The 26,358-nt window shown below is 33.8% G+C and overlaps 3 protein-coding genes across 8 annotated transcripts; 2 read left to right on the top strand and 1 right to left on the bottom strand.

Annotated features, from left to right (window-relative positions):
* The first annotated feature begins 607 nt into the window (after positions 1-607).
* On the top strand, positions 608-17,684 carry LOC143905407 (uncharacterized). Of its 5 annotated transcripts, XM_077420832.1 has the most exons (6): positions 608-1,562; positions 2,745-2,837; positions 2,937-2,975; positions 3,813-8,474; positions 8,776-8,879; positions 11,341-17,684. In XM_077420832.1, the coding sequence occupies exons 1-4, from the start codon at positions 755-757 to the stop codon at positions 6,656-6,658; spliced, it is 3,786 nt and encodes a 1,261-aa protein (XP_077276958.1). In that variant the 5' UTR covers positions 608-754; the 3' UTR covers positions 6,659-8,474; positions 8,776-8,879; positions 11,341-17,684. The 5 variants fall into 5 exon arrangements, with proteins under 5 accessions (XP_077276958.1, XP_077276955.1, XP_077276957.1 ...); XM_077420829.1 differs by having other exon boundaries at positions 2,937-8,474; XM_077420831.1 differs by having other exon boundaries at positions 2,745-2,975.
* LOC143905368 (uncharacterized) lies at positions 15,417-24,392 on the bottom strand. Its single transcript, XM_077420776.1, has 3 exons — positions 24,347-24,392; positions 23,792-24,035; positions 15,417-15,708 (listed from the first exon to the last, which is right to left on the bottom strand). Exons 1-3 carry the CDS (start codon positions 24,390-24,392, stop codon positions 15,417-15,419), a joined length of 582 nt encoding a protein of 193 aa, XP_077276902.1.
* Positions 24,315-26,358, top strand: LOC143905409 (uncharacterized). 2 transcript variants are annotated; one of them, XM_077420837.1, is made up of 4 exons: positions 24,315-24,628; positions 24,750-25,460; positions 25,541-25,648; positions 25,752-26,358. In XM_077420837.1, exons 2-4 carry the CDS (start codon positions 24,959-24,961, stop codon positions 26,270-26,272), a joined length of 1,131 nt encoding a protein of 376 aa, XP_077276963.1. In that variant the 5' UTR covers positions 24,315-24,628; positions 24,750-24,958; the 3' UTR covers positions 26,273-26,358. The 2 variants fall into 2 exon arrangements, with proteins under 2 accessions (XP_077276963.1, XP_077276962.1); XM_077420836.1 differs by having other exon boundaries at positions 25,538-25,648.

The following is a 26,358-nucleotide window of genomic DNA, read 5'->3' as shown; positions in this document are numbered from 1 at the left end:
TAAAAACCTGTTATATTAGCTTTTATTGTTTTTAGCTTATTTAGACATATAGAAAGAAAATATTTCTTTATCCTTGCCATATTAAATACATTTTGTCATCCTACTGCTAGAATAATTGCATCTTATTGTTAGAGAGGTTTACATATATAGAGAGAGGGACGCACACAAAAAATAATAAACTGATTTCTACCAGCCAAAATTTTTATCACTTACTTCTAAATCTAAAGAGAAATTTATAACAGAATACAAAAACTATGAAGAAACGAGCAAAAAAACTTTATCTACAAGTTCTAACTGAACTCGAAAAGGTAATATCAGAGGATAATATTGATAGATTAAAAGAATTAAGCAATTTAATTGACAATATAAGTAATGCAGATGCAGAAGATCAAATAACTTTAAGAAATTATTATGATAATGCCAGCCACCCTGTTAGAAGCACTAATTTAATTATCTTAGCCTCTAAACACATAATAAAGTAAAAATTTTAGAGTACCTATTTGATAGTGATAGTAGAATTCTAAATAATCTGTCCGTTGTTATTGGAAGAAACACTATATTACCATATGATGAAGATGAAACACGTCATAATGCGTTTTATTATGCTATACGTTCATGCAATGTTGAGCTACTTGATACACTCGTTAGTAAATGGCCAGATAATTATTTTGCTGATAATTTAGGAAAATTGGATGAAATCCTTTCAAGAGCTTATGAAGAATTAAAGTTAAAAGATGTACAATTGTCAGACAAAATGGAAATTTTTGTTCAAAATAAGTTAGTAAACCTTCGTTTCTTCTCCACTACTTCTCGACAAGTTCAGAATGTAAAAAGTTGTCTTGATAATAATAACATCAGAGAACGAATTGAATTAACCCTTCAAAACATTAATATGCTAAGCACAGATTACTCAAACACGGAAAAAGTAGATAAAAGGTTTTTATTTATAGCAAAATTTATCGCAAAAAATATTCATATATTAAAGCGGCAGTTGAAATCAACCTATGATAGATTACCTTGGGAAGAAATGGAATTTTGTTTAGTCAGTTTTGTTTTCTCTCGCACAAAACGACAAGAAATTAATCTATTTTATAATGCTACATTGAATAAAAGCAAAATATTAAATTACTTAGAAAACTTTGCAGAGAAACTTGAAAAAGAAGACAAAAGTGTGGACATTAATAAACTCCCAAATTTAAAAAACATTAAAAAACGTCCAAAAACAACGTCCAAAAAAACGTCCAAAAAAAAACGTCAAAAAAATCGCAAGGAAGTTGTTGCAGAGAAACTTAAAGATGAAAAAAAAGAACTTAAAGAAGAAAAACTTAAAGATGAAAAAAAAAGTTTGAACATTAATAAACTTCCAAATTTAAAACGCGAGGAAATTGTTGCAAAAATTATTAACAGTTGTTCTCAATTTAAAGAATTGTATAACGATTATAAACAAATTAGGGATATTTATTCTTTAATGAAAATGAGTGATTATATAAAGTTGGCGTTATCGGCTGATTCTAAAGAGAGGGAAGGACAGTTAATTATTACAAGGGCTTTACAGGTTATCGGTGAGCATTTAAAAAACACTTTAGAATCCCCTAAGTTATCTAATACTACAAGTGGGCTTTTGCTATTATCGTTACCAAAAGATACAAGAAATATAATTAAAAGTTTACGTGATTCACTATCGCATGCTGATTCTTTCTCCAATAGAATAAAAATCGAGAAAAATACACATGTTAATTTTTTTCTTTGTGTTCAAAATGATATTAAAAAAATTGATATTGTAATTACTGATATTCTTTATAGTAAAAAAATGATAACGCTTAGGATGCTTCTAAAAAAAATTGCTGATAGTAAAAGCTTAAGTGATATAAAAGAAATTGCTGAAATATTAAGTAATGTTAAGTTGGATGAAATAATATCGGCAGATTTTAAAATGATGGAATACGAGAAACTTGAAAAACTCATTAAAGAATTAAGCGACAATATAACTGACAAGACAAATTATGAGAAGAAGCTGTTTAATGAAATTAATAAAATAATCAATTGTGCAGGAACTCAATCAGAAAATATCAGAACTGATTATATCACAGGACATAATTTAATAAAAGGCTTAATCAATTTGAGTGAAAAATTTAAGATTGAAAACAACGTTATTAGTGGAATTAAATTTATTGCTAATAGAATATTAAAAAATATGACTATAAAAACAAACCCTGATAGCCTTAAAGAAATTGCTAAGTTGTTCGGAAAAATTAATCGTAGTATTGAGCCAAGAATTCGATATGACAATCTAGATAAATTAATTTACGAAATTTTTTTTTATATTCTTGAATTTGAAATAAGTGACGTAAAATGGATTAAGGAATTCAGAGAAAAGTTGAATAAAAAAGATTCGTTTACTTCTATAGCAAGAAAGACTTACAATATAACAAAAGAAAAATATAATAACCAGCTTGAACTAAAACTATCTGAACTGGAAAATATTTTAAGCCATAACGCATTGAGTGGCCAATTAATTGAAAAATTACCTTTGTATAAGCGTGATAAAAAATTGCAAGCAGTAGTAGAAATGCTTGTTCTGGATATAATGTCAATTTTAGATAGCTTAAAGTACATATTAATAAAGCAAAATAATCTACTCTTTTTAGATGCTAACACTCCTTTATTAATTGGAAAATGTTTACGTAATCATTTAGCTCATGATAATGCCTTAGTTAATGTATTGTTATTTGATCCTTTAATAGTAATTGTTTTGAACGCTAAAACACTTATTGAAGAAAATAAAAAGAGCAAAGAAAAAATTGATGAGGAAGATATAAAAAGCAAAGAAAAAGTTGGTGAGTTAGTAAACGATAATTCTTTCAATTTGAGAGAGAAATACTCTCAAGACTTAGATACCATTACTAATCAGGAAAAAATGTTTGCTGCTTTGGAAGAAGGAAAGCCAAACAACTTCAAGAATTGTCTCAAAAAAGGTGCAGATATTAATGCTAGAAGTATTAATTCATGGACCACGTTACATTTTGCTGCTAAGGGATCCAGTCCTAAAGTTATAAAATTTATTCTTGATCAAAATTTAAGTGTTAATGTGAAAAATATTAATGGTCAAAGCCCATTACATATTGCTACTGAGCATGGAAGGAATAATATTGTAAAATTTTTTATAAAGGAAGGTTTATATATTGATGATTTAGATAATAGTGGCAAAACGCCATTACATGTTGCTGCTCAAAACGGTCACGAGAATACTGTTGTAGTTTTATTAAATAATAATAAAGCACATACTATTGCCCGAGATAAAACTGGTCTTTCACCTTTACACTATGCAATAATGAATAATCATATAGGTGTTACTAAGATTTTATTGGAAAAAACTGAAAATGCTTATAAAATGCTTAATGAAATTATAGGTAACTTAACCCCGTTGCACGCAGCTGCACACAGAGGTTATCTAGAATTTGTTGAAATCTTGCTTGAAAATAAAGCGAACGTTAACGTTATAAATGAAAATTATTGGACACCGTTACATTTAGCCGCATTAAATGGCCATTTGGAAGTAGTACGTGTTTTAATCCAAAACGGAGCTGATGTTAACGCTAGCGGTATAAGTGGTTCTACACCATTACACAGTGCAGCAGATAACGGTTCCGAGAAAATAGTTAATTTTCTATTGAAGAATGGAGCTAATGTTAATGCTGTTGACAAACCCGATAATAGTACATCTTTGCACTTAGCAGCAAAAAATGGGCACGAAAAAACAGTTAAGACTCTACTGAAAAGTAAAGCCAACGCTAATATTGCCACTGTTACAGGTGTGACTCCGTTGCATCTTGCTGCCCTGTATGGTCATCGAGGAATAGTTGTTGCTCTACTTAACCATAATGTTGAAATTGATGCTAAAACTCAAAATAACGCTACACCACTACACTGCTCAGTAGAAGGTGGCCATAAAGAAGTTTCTGAGCTTTTAATACAAGAAGGAGCAGATTTTAATGCCAAAACTAATAATAATGTAACACCACTACATACAGCTGCTCTGGAAGGCCACAAAAACATTATTGATCTTCTAATAGACAATAAAGCTGAGGTTAATGCAAAAGCTGATAACGATACCACACCATTGCATCAAGCTGCTCTGAAAGGTTACAAAAACATTATTGATGTTCTAATAGAAAATAAAGCTGAGGTTGATGCTAAATCTTTTGACAGTATTACATCATTGCATCTAACTGCTGTGGAAGGCCACAAAGACATTGTTGATCTTCTAATAACAAAAGGAGCTAAGGTTAATGCAATAACTAAGAACGGTAGTACACCGTTGCATCTAGCTGCTTTTAGCGGCCACATAGACATTGTTGATCTTCTAATACAAAGTAAAAAAGCTGAGGTTGATGCAATAACTAATAACGGTAGTACACCGTTACATATAGCCGTGACAGCAGGTCATACAGAAATCGTTAGAATTCTGGCAGCAAATGGAGCCAATGTTAATGTCAGAAAAAATTACAACACGACACCATTGCTTTCTGCTATAAATTATAATCACAAAGAAATCGTTGAAATCCTTATATCAAATGGAGTTAAAGTTAATGAAGAAGGCATCAAATTTTTGTCATCAGCAGTTCTTGCTGCAAACACAGATATTATGGAAATTTTACTAGACAAAGTCGATGTTAATGTAAAAGATTCTGAAAATGTTGCACCATTACACTTGGCTGCTACTAGAGGTTATAAGAATGTAGTAGAAATTCTGTTAACAAAAGGAGCTACAGTTGATGCTACAACTATTAATAATCTAACACCATTATGTTTTGCAGCACAGGGGGGTTATCAGGAAGTAGTTGAGATTTTAATAGCACATGGCGCTAACATTAATGTTAATGATGAATCTGTCAAAAAAGTTACACCGTTACATCTGGCAACAACAAGTGGTTATTGTAATGTTGTAAAAGTTTTACTTGATAATAAAGCAAATATTAATGTTAAGAATAATAAGAATACAACACCTCTAGAATTTGCAGTGGCTCATGGTCATTTAGAAGTGGTTAAAATGTTACTACTGCAGGACTACGAAAAAATAGATATTAATGCTAAAGGTAACGATGATTGGACGATATTGCATATTGCTTCACAAAGAAATAACTTAGAGATGATAAAATATCTAACAGATAAGGGATCTGATTTTAATGCTAAAATAGTCTTTGGCTATTTGGCTGGTTCAAAACCTATACACATTGCAGCAAGAGAAGGTTGTGAAGATACTGTAGAATTTTTCCTTAGTAAGGGGTTAAGTATTAATGAACGTGATGCAAATAATTGGACATTACTACACTATGCAGCAGAAAATCGTCAATTAGAAGTTGCGAAGTATTTGATAGCACTAGGCGCTGACGTTAATGCTAAAGATGATAATAGCTTAACTCCTATGCATATTGCTGCTAAACTCGGTTATAAAGACTTTATTAAAGTTTTATTAGAAAATGGCGCAGTTTATAACGCCGTTGACGAGCTTTTCATGAGATGTTTAGAAACATCTAATGACAATAAAACCGTTATCAATTTATTAGAATCAACTGAGAAATTGTTTGAGGCTGTAAAACATAATGACTCTTCAGATGTTGAGAATTACATTAAAGCAGGAGCAGTCGTTAACGCCAATAATGTTAATGGAACATCATTACATTATGCTGTATGTAATGGCTATGACAATATTGTCAATATTCTGTTACAAAATGGAGCTGATCCTAATACAGTTGATAACAAGGGATTTACCCATCTACATTATGCTGCTAAGTTCTGTCGCTTAGAAATTGTAAAGCTCTTATTATCTAATGGTGCAGTATATAATGCTGTTTCTGATGATGGTAAAACACCATCAAATTTTACTGTAGATGAAAGTATTACTCGCTTATTACAATTACTGCGTGACTCATTTGAAAATATTAAAAATAATGATTCTCGAGTTATTAATGATCTTAACAAGATAAAGAATATTGATACGGTAAAATCAATAATGAATGCTCGTAATGAAAAGAACAAAACACTAGTAGTTGCTGCAATGCATAATAACTTTTCAAAAGTCGAACAGTTAAAAGAGGTATCACAAGATGGTGTATCCGATCAGATTAATGAAGGTTTAAAGCATTTTTATCGAGGCGATTATCAAAAGGCCTTAGATTCCTTCAAAAGGGCATATAAAAAAAGAAAAGAAATACTAGGATCAGATAATCCTGGCACTTTAGATATTCAGACATACATAGGTAATGTATCATACGCACAAGGGGTTTACCAAGAAGCTTTAAATACATTTAAAAAAATTTTCCAGAAACAGAAAGACATATTGGGTTTAAATGACAAGAATACTTTAAGTACAATAAGTAAAATTGCTTTAGCGCTGCATAAACAGGGAGAGAATGAAGAAGCTTTTAATATTTATCAAGAAGTTTATTCAAAGCAAAAAGAAATATTAGGGCCAAATCATTTAGATACTTTAGAGACTTACTTTCACATGGCAATGTTATTAGATCAACTAGGAAAATACAAAGAAGCGTTTAATATCAACAGAACAGTTTTTGAAAACAGTAAAACAAAATTAAATGCAGATGACCCAACAGTTTTGTGTATTCAAGAAAATATAGCGGTGGTACTGGCTAACTAGGGTGAGCTTGAAGAGGCAATGACAATTTATAAAGATGTTTACGAGAGGAAGAAAGTGGTTTTAGGTATTAATCACTGTAGTACTTTGACAGCGTTGCATAACATTGGTCTAATATTCCACGAGCAAAACAATTATTATAAAGCCCTGAAAGCTTTTCAAGAGGTTTTAAATAAAAGGAAAAAAGTTTTGGGAAAAAATCACCGTGAAACCTTGAGTACTCAATACTGTATTGCAAATGTATTTTTTGCTAAATTTAATTTGATTGATGCACTTAGAGCCTATAGAGAAAGTTTTGGTCAAATCTACGCTGTTCTTGAACCAAGTCATCCCACTGTTTTAGATATTTTAAACAAGATGAAAACAATCAATGTCATTAATCAAAATAACGAAACGTTAAAATGTGACATTTCGCCGATAAAAACAGCAATTACCACTGCTATGATTGCTCAAGATATGGAGCAGGATAATGATTGTACATATATTGGTACAATCTACAAGCAAAATATAACCGAAGAGAATAAGACAAGACAAATAATAAATTTAGATGAAGTTATTATACCTATTTCCATTGTGAGACAGAATGTCTTGTCTGGCAACGAACTAACGGACGAATCAATAGATGAATTTTTACGCATTGTGAGACAAAGTACTCCTTTTGAAACGCAAAGTGTACACTATCAAGGATTGCCTAATTATATTGACGCTAGTAAGTGCGACAAAAGCTTACAAATAATTGGAGGAAGAAATCAATACTCTGCAGAAGGAATTGAACACTGGCGATGTATATTTTGTGATGGCACCAAACTGTTCGTATATGACAGTATACCTGGCTGTACATACGACAGATTGGTGCCCAAGGAAAGAGAATATATAAAACGTCGATATCCAAAAATAAGGCAAAATAATATTATTTTTGAGAAAGTTGATGCACAATCAGACGGTACAAGTTGCGGAATTTACGCCGCGGCTTTTGCCACAACAATAGTAAATAAGGGCAATCCTTGTAATGTAAAATATTCCTATGAAGTAGAAGACATGAGACGACACTTTATAAAAATTATAGAAAAGGAACATCTGTCGCTATTTCCAACACGTCCGTAGTACTATTTACAAAATTACGATATGTATAAATATAGCATTTAGATAAAACATGTCTCAAAGTCTCAATGAATAAAATATTTTTTCGGTATTGCAAAACTAAATGTCAGAGCATCTGTTCTGACGTTACTGGCAAAATAAAATGCCACAAACATTTATTCGGACGGTACTGATAATAATAAAAATCAGATACGTCTATTCTGACGGTAGTAATAAAATAAAATGCCACAAGCGTGTATTCGGACTGTTGATTATAATAAAAATCAGATGCGTCTGTTTTGACGGTAGAGTGACAAAATAAAATGCCAGAAGCGTCTACTCGGACGGTACTGATTATAATAAAAATCAGATGCATCTATTCTGACGCTACTGGCAAAATAAAATTTGGATATTTTAAAAACAAGATAAAAAATATTAATTATATACTTAAGTTTCCAGGCTACGAACCGCGAGATATTCTACTATCTGCAGAAGGATATTAATATTCCCAGTTCCCATGTATAGCAGAGTGACGTCAAATGACGTATTAATAACGTCTTAATGACATCTCTAACGTCAATAAAACGTCATTAAGATGTCTTTAGACGTCATCCTGCAACCTGGGATTGCTAAAAATGGTGATATACAAGCTGTTCAGCACCTATTAAAAGATGGATGCCATAATGATAAAGACATTGATGGAAGAATACCATTACATTACGCTGTTAGCAGTGGACAGGCAAGTATTGTGAACATCTTACTAAATAAGGGCCAATGTTACTCAAGTTACTAATAAAGGTAATACATCATTACACACCGATACTTTTATAAAGGTTTCAAAAAAATTGTTGAAGTTTATTACATGTAAGTCATGATAAATTAAACAATCTTATCAATGCTAAAAACACCGCTAATGGTGCTACATCGCTTCATGTTGCAGCCAAAAATGATTTTTTGAATATTATCCAGGTTTTATTGAAGCGACGTGTAATTTATAACATTAAAAATAATGAAGATAAAACACCTCTTGATCTTTCTAGGCGCCAAAATGTTTATAACTTACTGAAACTAGTTAAAGAAATGTTTAGAGATGCAAAAAATGGTAATCTTGAAGTGATCAACAAATTATAAGCGATAAAACCAGGTGAGTTTGTAGTTGTTTGTAATAATAAACAAACAAATGTATGTAATAATAATAAAAAATACGTTATTGTAAATTGCTACAGCTAAATAGACACAAGAATGTTGCAAATAAATTATTAGAAATGCTAAAAACGCCAGATTAATATTAACAAGCCCAAGCAGCATTTTTCGGTTAACTTTCCGACTAAGGACTACTTTTCTACTAATCACAACGTTGTAAGCGGTTCAAGAAAGTTATAAAATGTAACTTATAATTACTAACGTTTTTTGGACGTTGTCTAAACGTTAAAATTACGACGTGTTTTTTTTATCACTTTCCCAACGTCAAATTCGAAACAGTTTAAGTCCTATTACCCGACGTTAAGATATTTAACGTTCGCCTGACGTTATACTCTGCACTACACTTTTCGAGCGACTTCAATACGTAATTCCCAACGTAAACCAACGTTTTGTTATCAAACGTTGTAAAACGCTAACGTTGTAAAACGTCGCCTGTGGTCATTTCTGACTGACGTTAAGAAATCGCGAGAAATGGTAACAAATTCTGCCTAAATGAATGTACAGCAGATTACTGCTGCATCAAGCGGGCATCGTCGACGGCAATTCGCGGCGTCGTGCGTGAGCTACGAGGACTATGCGACGAATGTTGACGATCCACGGCCGAACCGGTCTAAGTATCTCATCTCACGCGGTTATTGTCGCGTCGTCGGGAAACAACGCGCGCGCGCCGCGCGATTCACAGCTCGAGAGCGCGTTCGCTCGGCTGCACGGCTACCATAACCATGCTCTAGATCACCATATAGATGGTATTGCATAGGTCAGATTTGGTTAAGATATACGACTCATTCGCAAATCTAGTATAGAATTTGTAACTAATTGATACTTTATCGACATGTTAAGTCAGTTTGGCGACCTTGTTAAGACTTTTAGTCAATATAGGTACAATTTTGCCTACAGTGGTATACTATTTAGTTTGGAAAAGTCTGAAAAAGTTAATTATTTTATACGAGAAGACAAATTTTAGTAGAATTTATCGCACCTTTTACTACATAAAGTTTGATATAGTGTGGAACGCTGACTTCGCCATTTTCATTCCTCAAAGAGGAAGGCAAATAATCCGCCATTTTCCAGTATATTTAGATTTATATTTTTTAACGCACTTTATTAACAATTTAAAGCATTTATATAATATCTGTTGTTAAGGTTTTGACAACATATTTATCTTAAAAGTAATTTTGATGAAAAAAAATTAAAATCTACATTTTGGAAAATTTTAGTTATTTATTAGAATATTTAGTAAATTGGAATATTTACAATAAAGTGAGTTTTGTTATACAATTTCAGTGCTGGGTTCGTGTATTTATGGCAAAATTACAATAGTATCAAAGACTGCGCAAACTATATTTTTCCTATAAAGCCATTTTATTTGTGCCAAATTGATAAGTACGTATTATGATACATTTATTACACCAATGCCGTCATATGGTTTGAATGGAAGCACGAAAACTACACCTAAAATGTACGTTGTGAAAAAATAACCTCAGGTCTAGCAGAGTGTACAAAATCAAAGTTTACATACCAACGTTAAAACTGGTGGAAAAAATGTAACCTTAATTTAACTTATATAAGTCGGATTCCAACGTTGGTACAACCTAAATTTGATTCCCCAAATTAGTGCAAAAGAGGGTTGAAACGACGTAGCGAAAACGTTGGATACCAACGTTAAGTGTGTTTATCTTAACGTCGGGCGGACGTCAAAATGCTGCTTGGGAGATCACAAGATGTCAATACAAAGAGCGATGTTAAAAGCTTAAAACTTCAATTAATAATGTTGAATTATTTATATGCAACCTAAGTTAATTATTTTAATGAAGTTGGGCATCAATTGTTTGTTATCAAAAATAAAGTTAGAGGGAAAATATCTTCGTCTTATCGTCATACTATTGATTCTGCTTTCCTTTAATTATTTTGACTATTATGAGGAAGACTATGCACCACTGTTTACATTTGATAGTTGCTCTAAGCCAAGTTATGCAAGAATTTTATTTATATAAAAACTATTGGGGGTGTGTTATGAGATACGTCCAAGATACTAAAAATGTTTAAATATAATAATATTTTTCCCATTAATTGATTTATAAAACCTATTAATTCTTCATTTGCTATTAGACTCAGTTCTGTCTATTTAAGTCTAGTACAACCAATTTCTTACATGTTATTTAGAATTTTTTTAAATAAAAGTGTTAAATACCTTTTGTAGCGTTTTGCTTTTCTCTCTTTGAAAGTATATGCCTCTTTTTTACTATATTTAGTTTCCAGTCCACTTGGCCGCTTAATGGTCTTTTTACTAATACGTTTTTTAAATTGCGCATTATAATCAAAATTTTGCTTTCATGTTTTTTTCTAAAAGTGCAAGTTTTTTCTTATTTTGAGGTGTAATAAAAAATAATAATATTTTTTAGCTCCAGTGAATGCAGCCCTACCTATGCGATGGATATAGTCAGGTTGCAAGTATGGTGCATTATAATTAATAACGTATAGGATTTAGAGAGTATCAGCACCACGAGAGGCAACATATGTTGCAAACCTGATTTGATTGCGGCCATGATAAAAAGAATTGATAATTCTTTCTTTCGCGTTTGTGCAGTCTTAAAAATCACCATATGTTGTTAAAACGCTATAGAGGAAGTACGCGGGTATTGTGTGGGATACCCTAAGCCTTTTTTTTTAAGATAATTTGACGATTAAAAATTAATTATTAAAGATAACTGAACTCAGATTTCACTGAGTTGTAATGTTAAATGTTTGTGATAAAGTATTCCTATCAATTTTCGTTTATTTATAATAAGTTTAATGTTATATCAATTTTTTTTAACGTAAATTTCAAAGAGGTCATGTACATATCGGATAATGCGGATCAACTTATTAATCTTGTAAAAAAATAATTTTTTTCATATTTTTTATGCATATTTGGAGAACTGTGCCTAATATCGTACCCCATTTTTAAAAACCAAAATTTTGACTTAAAACTCCTATAATAAGAATATAACTAAACCGTATCATTTTATTCTAGGATTATAGTAATAAGATCTCCATGACATAAATGTGTTCGTTTACTTAAACTGTCTTTTCTAAAGGAAAACAAAAAAAGTAGCATTTGATGACATCGAAAAAAAATGTTCCTAATTTCGCACTCTTACACATATTTTTATTAATTATATAGAGTGCGATATTAAAAATACAATTATGACACACAATTTATGCTGGAAATAGAAACAACTCAAAATAAAGCACATAAGGTTGGTAAAGATATCCTCTTTTAACGATTAAGAAAGCCCATGGGGTTTCACGGATTACAGAGTGGGGTGATGTAGTCAGCATCGCGCCTGGCCGATTTACTCTCGGAAAAAGATTTTTTTACTCATTGGACAGAAAGCTTAGGAAGCGTCAGAGGTATTCTAAAGGCAGAACTGTTAAGAAAAATGGTATAATAAACATTCCTAAAGGTCGGTATTTAGGAATATAACAAGAAAGAAACATAACCGATTAAAACATCACAATAATGGTTAGCAACGAATATCTCTAATTTAGAAATGAAATTAGACACAATATCACATGTTTTTATGACAGAAATTCGTTCTTGGTACATATATCTTTTTGCTGTATTAATAACGAAAGACATATGTTGCGAAATTTCGAAATCTCTTTTGAAACTATAATATGAACTGTCACTCCACTTTTTATATCACATTTCTGACTGAAATAAAACAAAAGATCGTCCAAAGGAGCGTTGTTCAACAGCTTCCACTGCTCTACACTAAGCGAATGTACTTGCGAATGTAACACATAATAGTCTCAATATTGTAGTGTAGAGTGCGGAATTAGAAACAAGGGCGATGTATAGGCACAGTTGATCAAGTGCTCTGTAATAATTATTATATTATATATTTTTATTACATTAAACATATATATTATATATTTATTTTATTATAATTTATTACAAACTTTAATTTTTGTGCTTTTTGTAACAGTGTCATATAGATATATGTAACATGTTCAAAACTTTTACTCATAATAATATACAGTCACTAGATTCGCGCTTACTACTTACACAGCGATATTCCTTATCAAAAATTGAGTCGAAAAGTCTTAAACTACTTTTTTCTATAATATATTTAATAAAGCAATGAAATCAATGTAAGAAGTTAATTATTGTTAGGACGGAAAGAAGGAATAAGTCTCGATTTTTTATCAACTTCCGACGGGTCAATGAAATCACAGAAATAAACGCGTATTCTTTGTTACGGATCTTTCGCAACACTCGATAAGTTGCGGGAAACTTGGTGTCTTTAAAAGCTGGACCTGAAAAACGAATATTGGCAAGTGCCTTTATCTTCAAAAAGCAGAAAGATTACAGCGTTTATCATGCTCAGCAAAAGTCTGATGCAATTCACGTTCGGACTGCACTCCGCCCCTGCAACGTTACAATTGGACACCGTACTCGGACCAGAGCTGGAACTCAACGTGTTTGTCTGCCTAGGTATTATCGTTAGCCAAACCTTCGACAAATACCTCTGCGTATTACAAGAAATATTCCACTGTTTCCGAAAAGCGCGCTTTCGACTCAATCCCGACAAGTGCCGCTTCTGTGTCAATCGCATTAACTATCTCGGACACCTCATTTACTGCGAAAGAGAACATCCGGATCGACTTGAGAAGATCAGTGCCATCACCAACTGTCCCGTCCCACAGAATGTACGGCAAAACATACGATAGTTCCTGCGAGTGGCTTCTTGGTATTGCCGATTTACCGAAAGATTCGCCATCATCTCTGTCCCGCTGATCGCACTTACACGTAAACAAGCCAAATAAACCTAGAAAATCGCCGAACAAATCGCGTTCGATCAACTAAATCCTGTGACCGCCGGTGCTAATATGTCCCGACTTCACGCGGCAGTTCATTCTTATACAGACAGATATCCAACAGGATTGGTAGCCGTCTTGACACAATACATCCCGGAAGGAGAGCGGATGATCGCATACGCAAGTCGCACCGTCAATAAGGCCGAACGTAATTATCTGGACTGGAGTATCTGGCCGTCGTCTGGAGCACAAAGTGGATGCGTGGTTACCTACTAGAGAGATACTGTGCCATGGCAGCCGTCGTCAGCGACCAGGAAGTCACGGAAAGTACGGTTCGCGGTACGACGTGTTGACAGGTTACAAAATACGATACATTCTGTCAAAACACAGATTACACAAAACTCCGACTTGCGTGACAGGAGACAGGACTTCGAGTCTCCTAGCAACCGAGTTTTGCAAAAAGTCTCCCATAGATGGATGTCGAAACTCGTATTTCAGATTCAACCACGATGTAAATATAAAAAACGACGAGTTGTTCGTATTGTATTTTATTTTATAAAATATGGTATTATTTGATAAAAGTTTGTAAGATGTAATATGTGAGATGTAATAGTGCGAGCACGCTACCATCCACCACCCTATGATTCTCCCGAAGTGGGAGGCGGGTGATTTGCGCATGCCCATCGATCCGCGATCCGGTGATCGATGGACCGAGCGAGGCTCGGCCTCTTTCGTTCTGGGGACTCCGAGCCGACCACGCTTAATTCTAAATACGGGCCTTACGACGAGCAGACTGACGGTGGATTGAGAGGCGAGTCAGGATAAGGCGATCAAACTTCCTGCGGAGCAATACGGCCCGCCCAGCATTCTATCAGCCACGTGAGGCAAGGGTCCCCGGAACAGGCGAGAGAGCCAACGAGGGAAGCGCAGGAGGTTCCCGAGCACGCAGATGAGTACTTGTAACACGAACTTGAATCGTGATCGGCACACGTCCTCGGAGAGTATAATAATTCTCGCGCTATACAAATGTATCCATATATCGCATTAGTATTCTCTTAATTCCTCTCGAGACGCGTACATTTTGATGTGACGACCATCTTCGGCGTGACGCATAACGAGCGATAGGTGACCGCGAGGATATTTATGGGGCGAGTGAGTGAATGTATGAAAAGCGTGCGTATAGAGGCGGTCTCAGGAGAGCGATATTTGTAGCCCGTGTTAATTAAAATAAAAAATTACGGATACCCTTTAATAAATATCTCGTTCGATAAATACACGTCCCTCCCCGGGAATTGAGTCATTTTTTGTATAAGTAAGGTTTAAACAAATAAAAGAGATCTTACAAGTTATAAATTATTTTATTGTTAAATTAATTTACATGCACATTTTTTTATGTTTTTATTGGTACTTTTAATTGGAAATAAATTTCATACCACAATTTAAATTTCAAATATATATTGTGATGTGATGACAAGTCGCGTCCGCCACCCGGACGGGCTCAGCCGAGGGGAAGTTCAGGGGTGCTTCCTCGCTCGGAGAGGGGGAGGGCAATTGCGCCGCTTCGGCGGAGTTGGTAACGAACATTTAAGATTATTTTAAGAGGATTGCCGGTTTGGTGACCGAACCACATTGTAACGACCTTGAGTCGCCACGAGGAAAAAGACGCAGGACGCACTCAAAGAGACGGCTGAGGGACATGGCCGTCGGTCGGGTCACGCCCGGACTTCCTCGCAAGAGCAATATCGAAGCCCACCGTACGATAGACGACCCTGAGCTCGGCCGCCGCAGAGGAAACCGAGAAACTCTGGGGGACGACCTGACGAAGTGAAACAGGGTGCGACGTCACGAGCCAGGAAACGTGCACAACCCTCTGGCCGCCACTCCAAGGGGCCACCGGTAGAAGTGATAGCCATCTGTCGTGCCCGACCGAGCGAGGCGAACATCTTTGAGCTGCTGATCCGGACATCCTGCGGACGACATCAATTCTTTTAAGATCACCACTCTGGCGTCCCCGCGTAAGTGAGGATTCGTTCGAGACGATGGCCCTGGTCTATATCGCGTTATAGGGTGTACATACCTTGGATTATCTATTACCTGTTATCTGGAGAATGACCGCCCACTAGCTGGTACCTTGCGCTCTCCCTAATTGTCGAGAAGTGTGAATTGGAGCTCACACACACACACACACACACACACACGAAGGGGGGCCTCGCCGAGAACGAATCCTCCTGTAAGTAGAGATCACGTACGCCCTCCCCAGGAACACCGTCGCGGCCGACAGTCACATTGCATTATTCGGTATTCTGTGGTAAATGTAGCATTGTATGGTATTCGGAGTAAATGTTAGAGTCGCGATCGCGCAATTTGTAGTGCGAATTCGAGCGGTCACGCGGTAATTTATGTTAGTGAGATTGCGTTTTGCGAGTGGCAATGTATTATGCCGGATGGCACTCAGTTTCGTGATTAGTCCGTTGGTGTGAATGTAAATATTGCGTTTTGCGTTGGGTAAGATCTTAGAATCGTCGGGATTGGCGCGGTGCCGTGGAATCACCGGGTTTTGCAAGAAATCTCGGGATTCGCGTAGCAACCCGGGGAATCGTCCGCGATTCGGATCATCTTGCGTTTGGGGATATCCGAAACGAGGACGATCGTCTGCCGGTGGGTCGGCACGGCGTCGCCCGCAGTTGAATTTGGTTGCGATTTGAGTATTCGCGAGTATCGTTGCGTTGTTGCGTTGAGTGGGTTGCGTGTGCGTCGTGTGATAGATTCGTGAGTATGCGTGAGTATAATTGCGTGGTATGCTCGTTGTGTTATTCGTTATAAGTGCGTGGTAGGCTCGTTGCGTGTTATTTGGTATTTTGAGTCATTTTGTGATTCGTGTTCGAGCGGGAGGCAGTTCGCCGCTCTTGTATTCGTTTTCATATTTTTTCTTATATCTTTTCTGATATCTATGATAGTTTCAAATATATTGTCCTTATTTTGTTTATTTGTGTATGATTTAATGCGCCACGCCACCTCTCCAAATATCCAGAAAAAGGAAACTACACCCTACACCCTGAGGTATTAAGTAAATTGTGCTAAGGTATCGTACGGTGGTGCGAATATTCGCGCCTGGTGCCCATTATGGCGTTTGGAAATAACGCCATATAAAAAAAAAAACAAGTAGAAACTTGCACATTGTTTCCTCGTAGTTTTTAATTGTGCAAGTAGAAACTTGCACATTGCTTTCTCATAGTTCCTAAGTGTGCAAGTTTTTATTTTATTCGAGGTATAATTATCGGTATTTATTTGTTTTGGCTTCCTCATAGAGGAAGCTTTGTTAGCAAAGGTTCTGATTTCACACTTAACTCTTTTGGGGACTGCGTAAATAATTATATACATTCACTAAAAAATACTAAAAATACTTGTCCACTTAAAAACTAAAACAATACTTTATCGATAAAAAAATCAGCCCAATATTATAAATATTTGAGATAGCGATTTATTTTTAATTCTATTATATTTTCCAGTCTTTTCTACCTCTATTTCATATATACGTGGTTAAAATTTAGTTGATCAGATCAAGTTTTATAAAGCTTCTATGTATGTACGAATTCTTCGAAATTTCAAATGTGTGTAATACGAGATCTGATCAATCAAATTTTAATGAATTATATATGAAATAGGGGTAGAAAAAACTGGAAAATATAATAAAATTAAAAATAAATCGCTATCTCAAATATTGAGAAAGCGGCAGCGTAAAACACATTTTTCAAAAAAAGGAAAATCTGCATAAAATCTATACCGGTAGACCGATTTCAATAAAATTTGAGGAGGACATACTTTCTATGATACTCTATTTGTGTGCAAAAATTCAAACTGGTATCTAAAAAATTGTAGAAGTAAATGCGTGTACAAAAATCCGTACACACACACACACACACACACACACACATACATATACTTCCGGACATTTTTTACTAATATGATTTTTCGACATTTTAGAACATTCTAAACCTATTTCCATCAAAATCTCGAAAAAAAAAATTTTCACCATTACAAAGCTTCCTCTATGAAGAAGCAATATATATATATATATATATATATATATATATATATATATATATATATATTGCTTCCTCATAGAGGAAGCTTTGTGATGGTAAAAAAATTTTTTTTCGAGATTTTGATAGAAATAGGTTTAGAATGTTCTAAAATGTCGAAAAATCGTATTAGTAAAAAATGTCCGGAAGTATGTATGTATGTTTGTGTGTATGTGTGTGTGTGTGTGTGTATGTGTGTGTGTACGGATTTTTTGTACACGCATCTACTTCTACAATTTTTTAGATACCGGGTTGAAATTTTACACACAAATAGAGTATCATAGAAAGTATGTCCTCCTCAAATTTTATTGAAATCGGTCGACCGGTATAGATTTTATGCAGATTTTTATTTATAAAAAAAATGTGTTTTACGCTGCAGCTTTTTCATTATTTGAGATAGCGATTTATTTTTAACTTAAAATAACGATCGAGACACGAAAGTTCTAGAAGAATCAAGACGCGATACTTAAATCGACTAAACGCTAACGCATGCGAGACGAGACTGACGACGTGGCGCCAACGTACATATTAAGCACGAAACAAAAATAACGTAGAGCCGAAAAATACAGAACGCACTCTACAGCGCGCCCATCGCGACATCTGAACCGATGCGCTCAGTGCGAAACCATATATACGCAACATATATATATATATATATATATATATATATATATATATTGTATATACATATATCCATTTTATTTCAATAGCGCAACAGTCCCGAGTCGGACCTATAGGCCTCCCCCTTGTCATGTGCTTGTGGTGCGCACGCAGGTCATACACAAGCACATATGGGACCTACATATATACAAAATTTTAGACACAAAAAGTTAGATAATGTATAAATAAGTGCACGCATACAGTGCGATAATGAGACATGAATACATATAATATTAAGTTATACATATAATAACTATTATTAATAAGACTAAATTACTCCTTTTTTTTTAACTATTATTTTCAAATCAAATAGTAAAGTAAAAAAGCTCAAAAATAAACAGAAAAAATTACTCTTACAAAATAAAAAATAACGTTTACAACAAAGTTGTTCCGCTGGCGTCCAAATCGAGACCGTTTTATTATGAGTTTACTTTATGTATACAAGATAAGCTTACAGGCTTACTTTTACCTGTATTTTTTATACGTTGATTGGTGTGATACACCAACCTACCTTGATCCTCTTCGTCTTCTTTCTTCTGGTCAGATTAGACTCACTTTTTATATCACCTGGCCGTATCCTGGCTTTATGTAGCCACAGATCAACAGCAAGGAGAAATACTTCTGCTGCTGCTGGCTAATCATCGCCGGCAATAAACGTAAGATTGTACGCTTTTTAATGATGCGCGAAACACGAACGCTTCGCGAAAAGGCCATCACATTAATTAAATAAATTAAATATACAAATTCAACAATTATCAATAACAATAATTAACAATAATAATTCTATTAGTACGCGAATTAATTGCGCATTTATTCTTTATGCGCGATTAATAGTAGCCAATTGAAATATATATTCTACACTGAGAAAAAGGTTTCTTTATGCCAATTAAATATATTTGGTTGACACTTTTCTAAAATATTTATTTCAAAAGCAAACGAATTATATTTAATATAAATGAATGTTTTTTGTTGGTATTGCTAATTTACTTTATCATTCATATTTGTGTCAACTCGGCGATATAGTTGACATGATTTATTTCATTCAAATGTGTGTAGACGTTGAATCAAATAAAGTTCGTTCTTTTGAGTGAAACGAATGCGATTTGTTGAGCCAACTCTATATTTCTTAACAGATAAGAAATCTTGCTAGCACAACCAAACAGCGCGGGCTCGCGCGGCGAGAAAGTTCGGCGCGCGCCCGCTACGCGGCTCATCGCCGGCTAATTCTCTCGTAAGAAAAGTTCGACATCGACTGCTATATAAAGGGCAGCCCAGCGAGGCTCTCTCCAGCGTTCTCTAGTTCGTCAATCGCCAGTCAGAGCGTGCTCACTAGCAGGGTATCTGACATAACCAAATATGTATATATATATATATATATATATATATATATATATATATATATAATTACAAACGTCGACGCGGATTTTCAGCAAAATAAAATTATTTACTATTAAAAAATATTTAATTGATATTATTTTGTGTTAAATTCGAATTCCTTACCTAATAATAAATCTTCCGTTAATGTGTAATAAAATATACTTTTGTGCCAAAATTATATTCCTTAACTATTAAGAAATATTCAATTGATGCAAAAAGATATTCATTCGTGCCAAAATCAGATTCATTAACTATTAAAGTACATTAATTTAGGGCAACAGAATATTCACTATTATCACCAAACCAACGATTCCATTGATTCAACAAAATATTCGATTTGCCGTATCCAACCATGCCATTTATTATCTGTTAACGAGTTTTATTTGGTCCAAAGAAACCTTTTTCTCAGTGTATAATTAAAATAAGTATCGAATTGGAAACAAATCTAAATTTGAAATAAATCTCTATGTCTTGCATTTTAATTCGAACACGGAGAAAAAGTTACGGTTGCTACAACAAAATAATAATGTTAATTTTCGCCCATCCATACAAAAGGGTTATGGGAACCATAGTACTCTGGAAGTGACCTATGGTTTCCATATGGTTTCCATATGGTTGCCCTAACCCTTAGTGAGGGTAGCTACTATATGGATGTTGCAACCATAATATATGGATGTTACAACCATAATAAACAAATATTCACCCGACAAAAAAATTATTTATTTCGAAATTTTATTACTATTTTTTAACTAAATTTGTTTCTTAAGATGCAGTCTATAATTATAAATATTTTCTCGTATTTAAAAACACATATAAAAACACACTTACCTTGGTGGGATTCGAACTCGGGACCTCTGGATTGTGAGCCAACTGCCTTACGTGGTAGACCACTTCTTAATTTAATGTTAGTGTTATATATAGTCTACATATGTCAACCAGCGCAAATATATAATTTTTCAAAAATCATCTTAAGAAACAAATTCAGTTTTAAAAAAGTAATAAAATTTTGAATTGGATATATAATATAATCGGATATAATATTTCTTATAATGTCGGGTGAATGTCAGAAACCGGTGTCGGCTCATTACGAAATTTTGTGTTCGTAAATATATTTATGAAAAAAGTATATTTATAAAGACCTATCTACATAAGACGCAGAACGCGAGTCGCAAGACACACGCACAATCTACGTGTCAATCTAACCTCTATACACAAAGAGGTTAGATTGACATGTAGACTGTGTGTGTGCTTGCGACTCGCGTTCTGCGTCTTATATAGATAAGCCTTAAAGTTAAAACATCCTTATCAAATCCACTTTATTCGATGCAGAAATTATTTTGCGCGCGCAATGGAACTAAACTCTCAATCATGCAGGGATTCAGTGCTGTACCGTGCAGCTATATCTTATGGATCTCTCAACCATAATAGTTGTGCTGCAGACCACATAAGAGGGATAGCAATAATCCTTTGGTTGAGGCAACCATATACAAGGGTATTATAATCGAATGTTACGTATCGTAAGAACTACGGTTATGACAACTGTATAAATGGGCATATCTTAACAGCTACATTGAATGTAATATCAATTTAACTTGAATTTACATACATTTCTCTTTTAATCATAGAGAACATTGTTGTAACAACCTTAACAATTTTCTCCGTGAAGAGATTCGATCACGGTTATAAAATTTACAATAAATATAAACTTTATCATATATAAACAATAAAACTTTAACTTGAAAAAATAAATGGAAATTGATAAACGCTCCACATCCAACAGAATCTAAGGCCCATGCGTATTTTTATCGATTCAAACGGTTCGTTCGTTGCTGAATCTCATCTCAAAAGCATGCAGAGATGAGAAATTCAGATGAATGACGTAAGATCCGAAAGAGATAATAAATTTCCCACTCAATTAGAATTGGTAACAAATATCTGTTTTGCCAATTATTAAAATTATTTTTTATATAATATATTAATTTAAAATTATTTTTAAGTAATGTAAAATATATTTATCGATTTTAATAATTAAAATAATTACTACAAATAAATCATCTTTTTTAAAACAAAATACATATTGGATCTCAAGTCATATTCCGGTAAATTTTTTTTATATAAAAACATCTAAATATATAATATACCTAATCATATAATATTATATAAAATATTATATAAAATATGTCCATATATATTTTTTTTATTGTATAATGTCTGTTCGTACAAGAAAAATAATAAGAAAAAAGATTAGAAAATAATTAATAGAATATTTTTTGCATCGTTTTTTTTTTTATTGTTTTTGCATTGTTGATTTATTTCCCTATATATAATCATATATAAATGTAATAACGTATATAAAAATATGATTATATATATGATTATATATGTGATCAAATTTTTCACATTTGCACATATTTTGTTTTTTTTTGTAAAAAATCAATGCAAAAATTATTCCTTTAATCATTTTCTAATTCTTTTTTTTATTATTTTTCTTGTACATATGAACAGAGATTAAATAAGAGAAAAAACGCAGTATGAACATATACAATATGAACTATATTAATATTATATAATTATATATATTTAAATGTTTTTATATAAAAAATTTGTACCGGGACTACCTTAACTGGTATAAAATCCAGTTATCAATCATCCTACATATGAATGAGCTATAACGGTTAAAGTCAATGCGTTAAAATAAGTAATAATTGTTAGCTTGTTTTTTATGAAAAAGATATATAAATTGTACGAAATATATTACCCTCGATATTACCCAATATTAAAATATTTCTTATTATTTCTATTATTATAATATGTACGTGTATAATCATGATCCAAATTAAAAGAATGTCTTAGAAAACAATATATATTACATATTAGTTTTTTGAATTGACTTATATAAAGTTTAATCCCCGGATACATTCTCATTTGACTGACAATAAGTATATTCTCGCATGCACATTAAATTAACTAATAAATACACAATAAGTATAATAATAAAAGAGACGTCCAGGATTAAATTTATCCTAATCTGCTGCTCTAACTGATTTATTTTAAGGCAAAGGATGTATAGAATGCTATATTCTTATGTGTGTGGTGCCTTGTATTGTCATCAAATTGCATACAATTATCTAAGTATATGGTAAGTATATTTAATAATTTTACACACATCTGTTACCTCAATAAATATGTTATTAATTCATCACTCACCGATTCTGATTCGCATTAGCGGAATTATAACTGCCACGTAGCTAGCTACGTTGAATCAGTAACAGACAAATATAAAATTCATATTAAAATACTGCTCAAAAAACCCAATGTCTTAAAACATAATTCCTATGTGCATCAAACTTTTTATTATTTAATTAGATAATAATTCAAATAATTAAATATTTTAAGAAAAAGCCTAGATCTTTACAAAGATAAATTTCTATAATATATTAAATTACTTCTTTCCTTTTAATTATTTATTATTTTTAAATCACGGGAAAATAAAACAACTCGAGAATAAACAAAAAAATAGAAACGGGCACAGTAACAACTGTGCCGCAAACAACAACGTAGAACTACGTCAACTGTCACTATTTCATATTGCATCTACAAGAAATTTAGCTAAACTTTATAACGCTACTGTATCGAAAAGGTAAAAAATAGAAGGTTCCGACTAGTTTTATCATAAATGGGACTTCTTAAGCTTTAAAATGAGATGTTAATCATTACTCTACGATTATTAGTTTCGAAGATATAAACGTTCAAAGTGTGACATATTTTCGTTGCATTCGTTGCAAGCTGTGCCTAGATTTAACCCCCCCTTATACCACCCCAAACCCCCCCCCCCTAATACCCCCCTTATACTCCCTCCTTACTGTCGACAAAGACGTATTAGTTCTACGTCAAAAATTATTTTTATACAAAAGAAAAAAATAATATTTACCGCAAAGTTGTTCCGCTGGCGCCCGATGCCTCTCCCAGGCCCCAGGCCTCCTCCTCCTCTAAGGTTGTCTTCTTCTCGGGTTGTCCGGAAGCTCCCTCGATGTCCGACACAACTCCACCGGCACCACGCGTAAACGCGGATAACAATAATCGCACGATAATTAATACATTACTCCCGAAAACGTGAAGTAACGCCCGATTTTGTCTGTCGAAAAATTGTTCGCGATAAACTCGTATCATAAGGTCTACATGGTGTAAACGTTTTGTTTAGCAGCCTTATTTTAGGTCAGGGCATAGGTCAGGTCGCGATCAGGTCGCACAGTGTAAACTAGTAGGCCACTCATCAGTTATGAGTATTTTATACTCGGCCTAGTTTACACCGTGCGTTTAGGCCGCGACCTATACCTTATATTCAACCCAAACACGATAGGTCACAACGATGTAAACAGTTGCGACCTCGCTTGGGTCAGGTCTCTTTTTCGCGTGCCCTAACCTAAATTAGGCCACATGATGTAACGCGTGTAAACGCAGGTGACCTAAAGTGCAGAAAGTGTACCCATAGATACTGGTAGATGGCTCTGCGTTTCCGCATTTGTGTACATTTTTCGAATAGTGGAAGTTGAAGCTCGACATCAACATAAAGAAGGCCAGCAGAATTTACACGGAAATTATACATATTTCTGAAAAACATACCGTGTAACATACCGTTCGAAAAGAAGATCATAAATCTGAAGAATCTCGAGCAATATACTTCAGAATACGAGCAGATTAATTACTTAAACGAGCCGTTTAAGAAAATACCCGTTATTGAGCACGACAGCTTCAAACTTGCTAAAAGGTATCGCTTTCTCAGCAAAATAATATATATATATATATATATATATATATATATATATATGTATGTATACATATATATAATACTTTCACTTTATCGTTTTGACCGCCTTTGATTGTTTTAGTGTAGGAATCACGCGATACGTGTGCCCCGTAGTAAGAGTTTACACCCTGATGTGAGAATTTAAGGTGGACGATTACTGGTATCCGTCCGTTTTGGAAGAAACAAAAGTTGACGAATACTTCGAGTGGCAATATCTCAACACGAGACTTCATTGTGCAGCATATTTTTGCAACAAGTGCTACGTACAGACGGCCGACTGCGAATTTCTCGATGGAGAAAAGCTCATGTATCAAGAGTACAATTGAGAAACACAACAAAATGGAAAGTGATAGCGAAGAAAGCTTGGATGCACTTTGCAAAAATGTAGAAAACTTGTCAAAAAGTACAATGAATATTAAAAGAAAGAAAGGAATGAATTGGACAGAAAAAGAGACAAATTATTTCATTCAATTGTGCATTGAGAAACGAATTTTAAAGTTGATGGACGGGAAAAAATATAAACATATTGATGTTTATAAATCTTTGGAGCCTAGTATGAAACAAGCTGGTTTTGTCAAAAGTGGCGAACAAATGCAATTGAAAATGAAGCATTTAAAAGAATTGTACTACAGGTGCAAAAGAAATAATTCAACCAGTGGGCATAATCGTATGTCATTTCAATATTTCGAAGCAATGGATGAATTGCTTGGTAGTCGACCATCGGTTCAAGCAGTTGATGGTGTTGGTATCGAATCTTCAAGTGCCTCAGAAACTCAGGAAATTGAAATTATAGGTATATATGTGCATATTTTTGTCCTTTTCAACTACTTCATTTATATTTTATACAAATAATATAGATTTATATTTCAGAAGGAACGGAGAGTGATACCGAATTTCTTGCAAAAGACGTTATTGTGGAAATGCTAGATGCACCACTCGCTATCTCAGATAAGAATAGAAAGGGAGGTAGAAAAACTGGAGGTTAGTATTACAGATATTTATGTATTGTCTAGGAAAAAAATAGTTAATTATTTACATTTAATATTAGCAGAAATCACACAGTACTTTGTTTTCTTTTATGCAGGACGGTTATCGAATATACAGAGGGGAGAACAATTCAGTGAAACGTTTGTCAAAAAACAAGCTGAGATGTTTCATGAAATTTTTACAACCCAAAATCAATTGCTGAATAAATCTTTGCAAGAACAAATGGAAGAACAGAGGAAATGGGAGGCAGAGATCATGAAAAAAGAACATGATCATCAAATGCAACAGATGGGCATGCTTATGGATGGATTTCTAAAAGGATTGCAAACGATCCAGCAGCAACAGTATCAACCATCATTTTATCCGACAGTTCAATCCTCCGTATATTCTTCGCTGACACCGTCGATGTCACCGCAAACATTAAAAACTTTTGTGCCACCAGCTTCACCCTCTCCGTCTGCTACATCAGACTATACTACATCACTGCCTTCTTCTTCATTAGAAATTCCATCTAATCATGAATTACAGGTATCATCACCTGTTCCACAAAACAGGTATTTTGTTCAACCACTATATTCTTCGCAAACATCGCCTGCTACTGACAAACTAACTAAATAAGTGTACAATAGTATATGCAAGACATATAATATAAGTATATATAAGTTTTTATTAGTCGTTTAAATTTTTATTGATTGTTTGAAATT

The sequence above is a fragment of the Temnothorax americanus genome, unplaced genomic scaffold (genome assembly GCF_048541705.1).
Source record: "Temnothorax americanus isolate GAGA-0224 unplaced genomic scaffold, ASM4854170v1 Scaffold60, whole genome shotgun sequence".
Taxonomy (NCBI): Eukaryota; Metazoa; Arthropoda; class Insecta; order Hymenoptera; family Formicidae; genus Temnothorax; species Temnothorax americanus.
The sequence above is the reverse complement of the archived record's forward strand: the minus strand, read 5'-3'. Positions and strand labels throughout refer to the sequence as shown.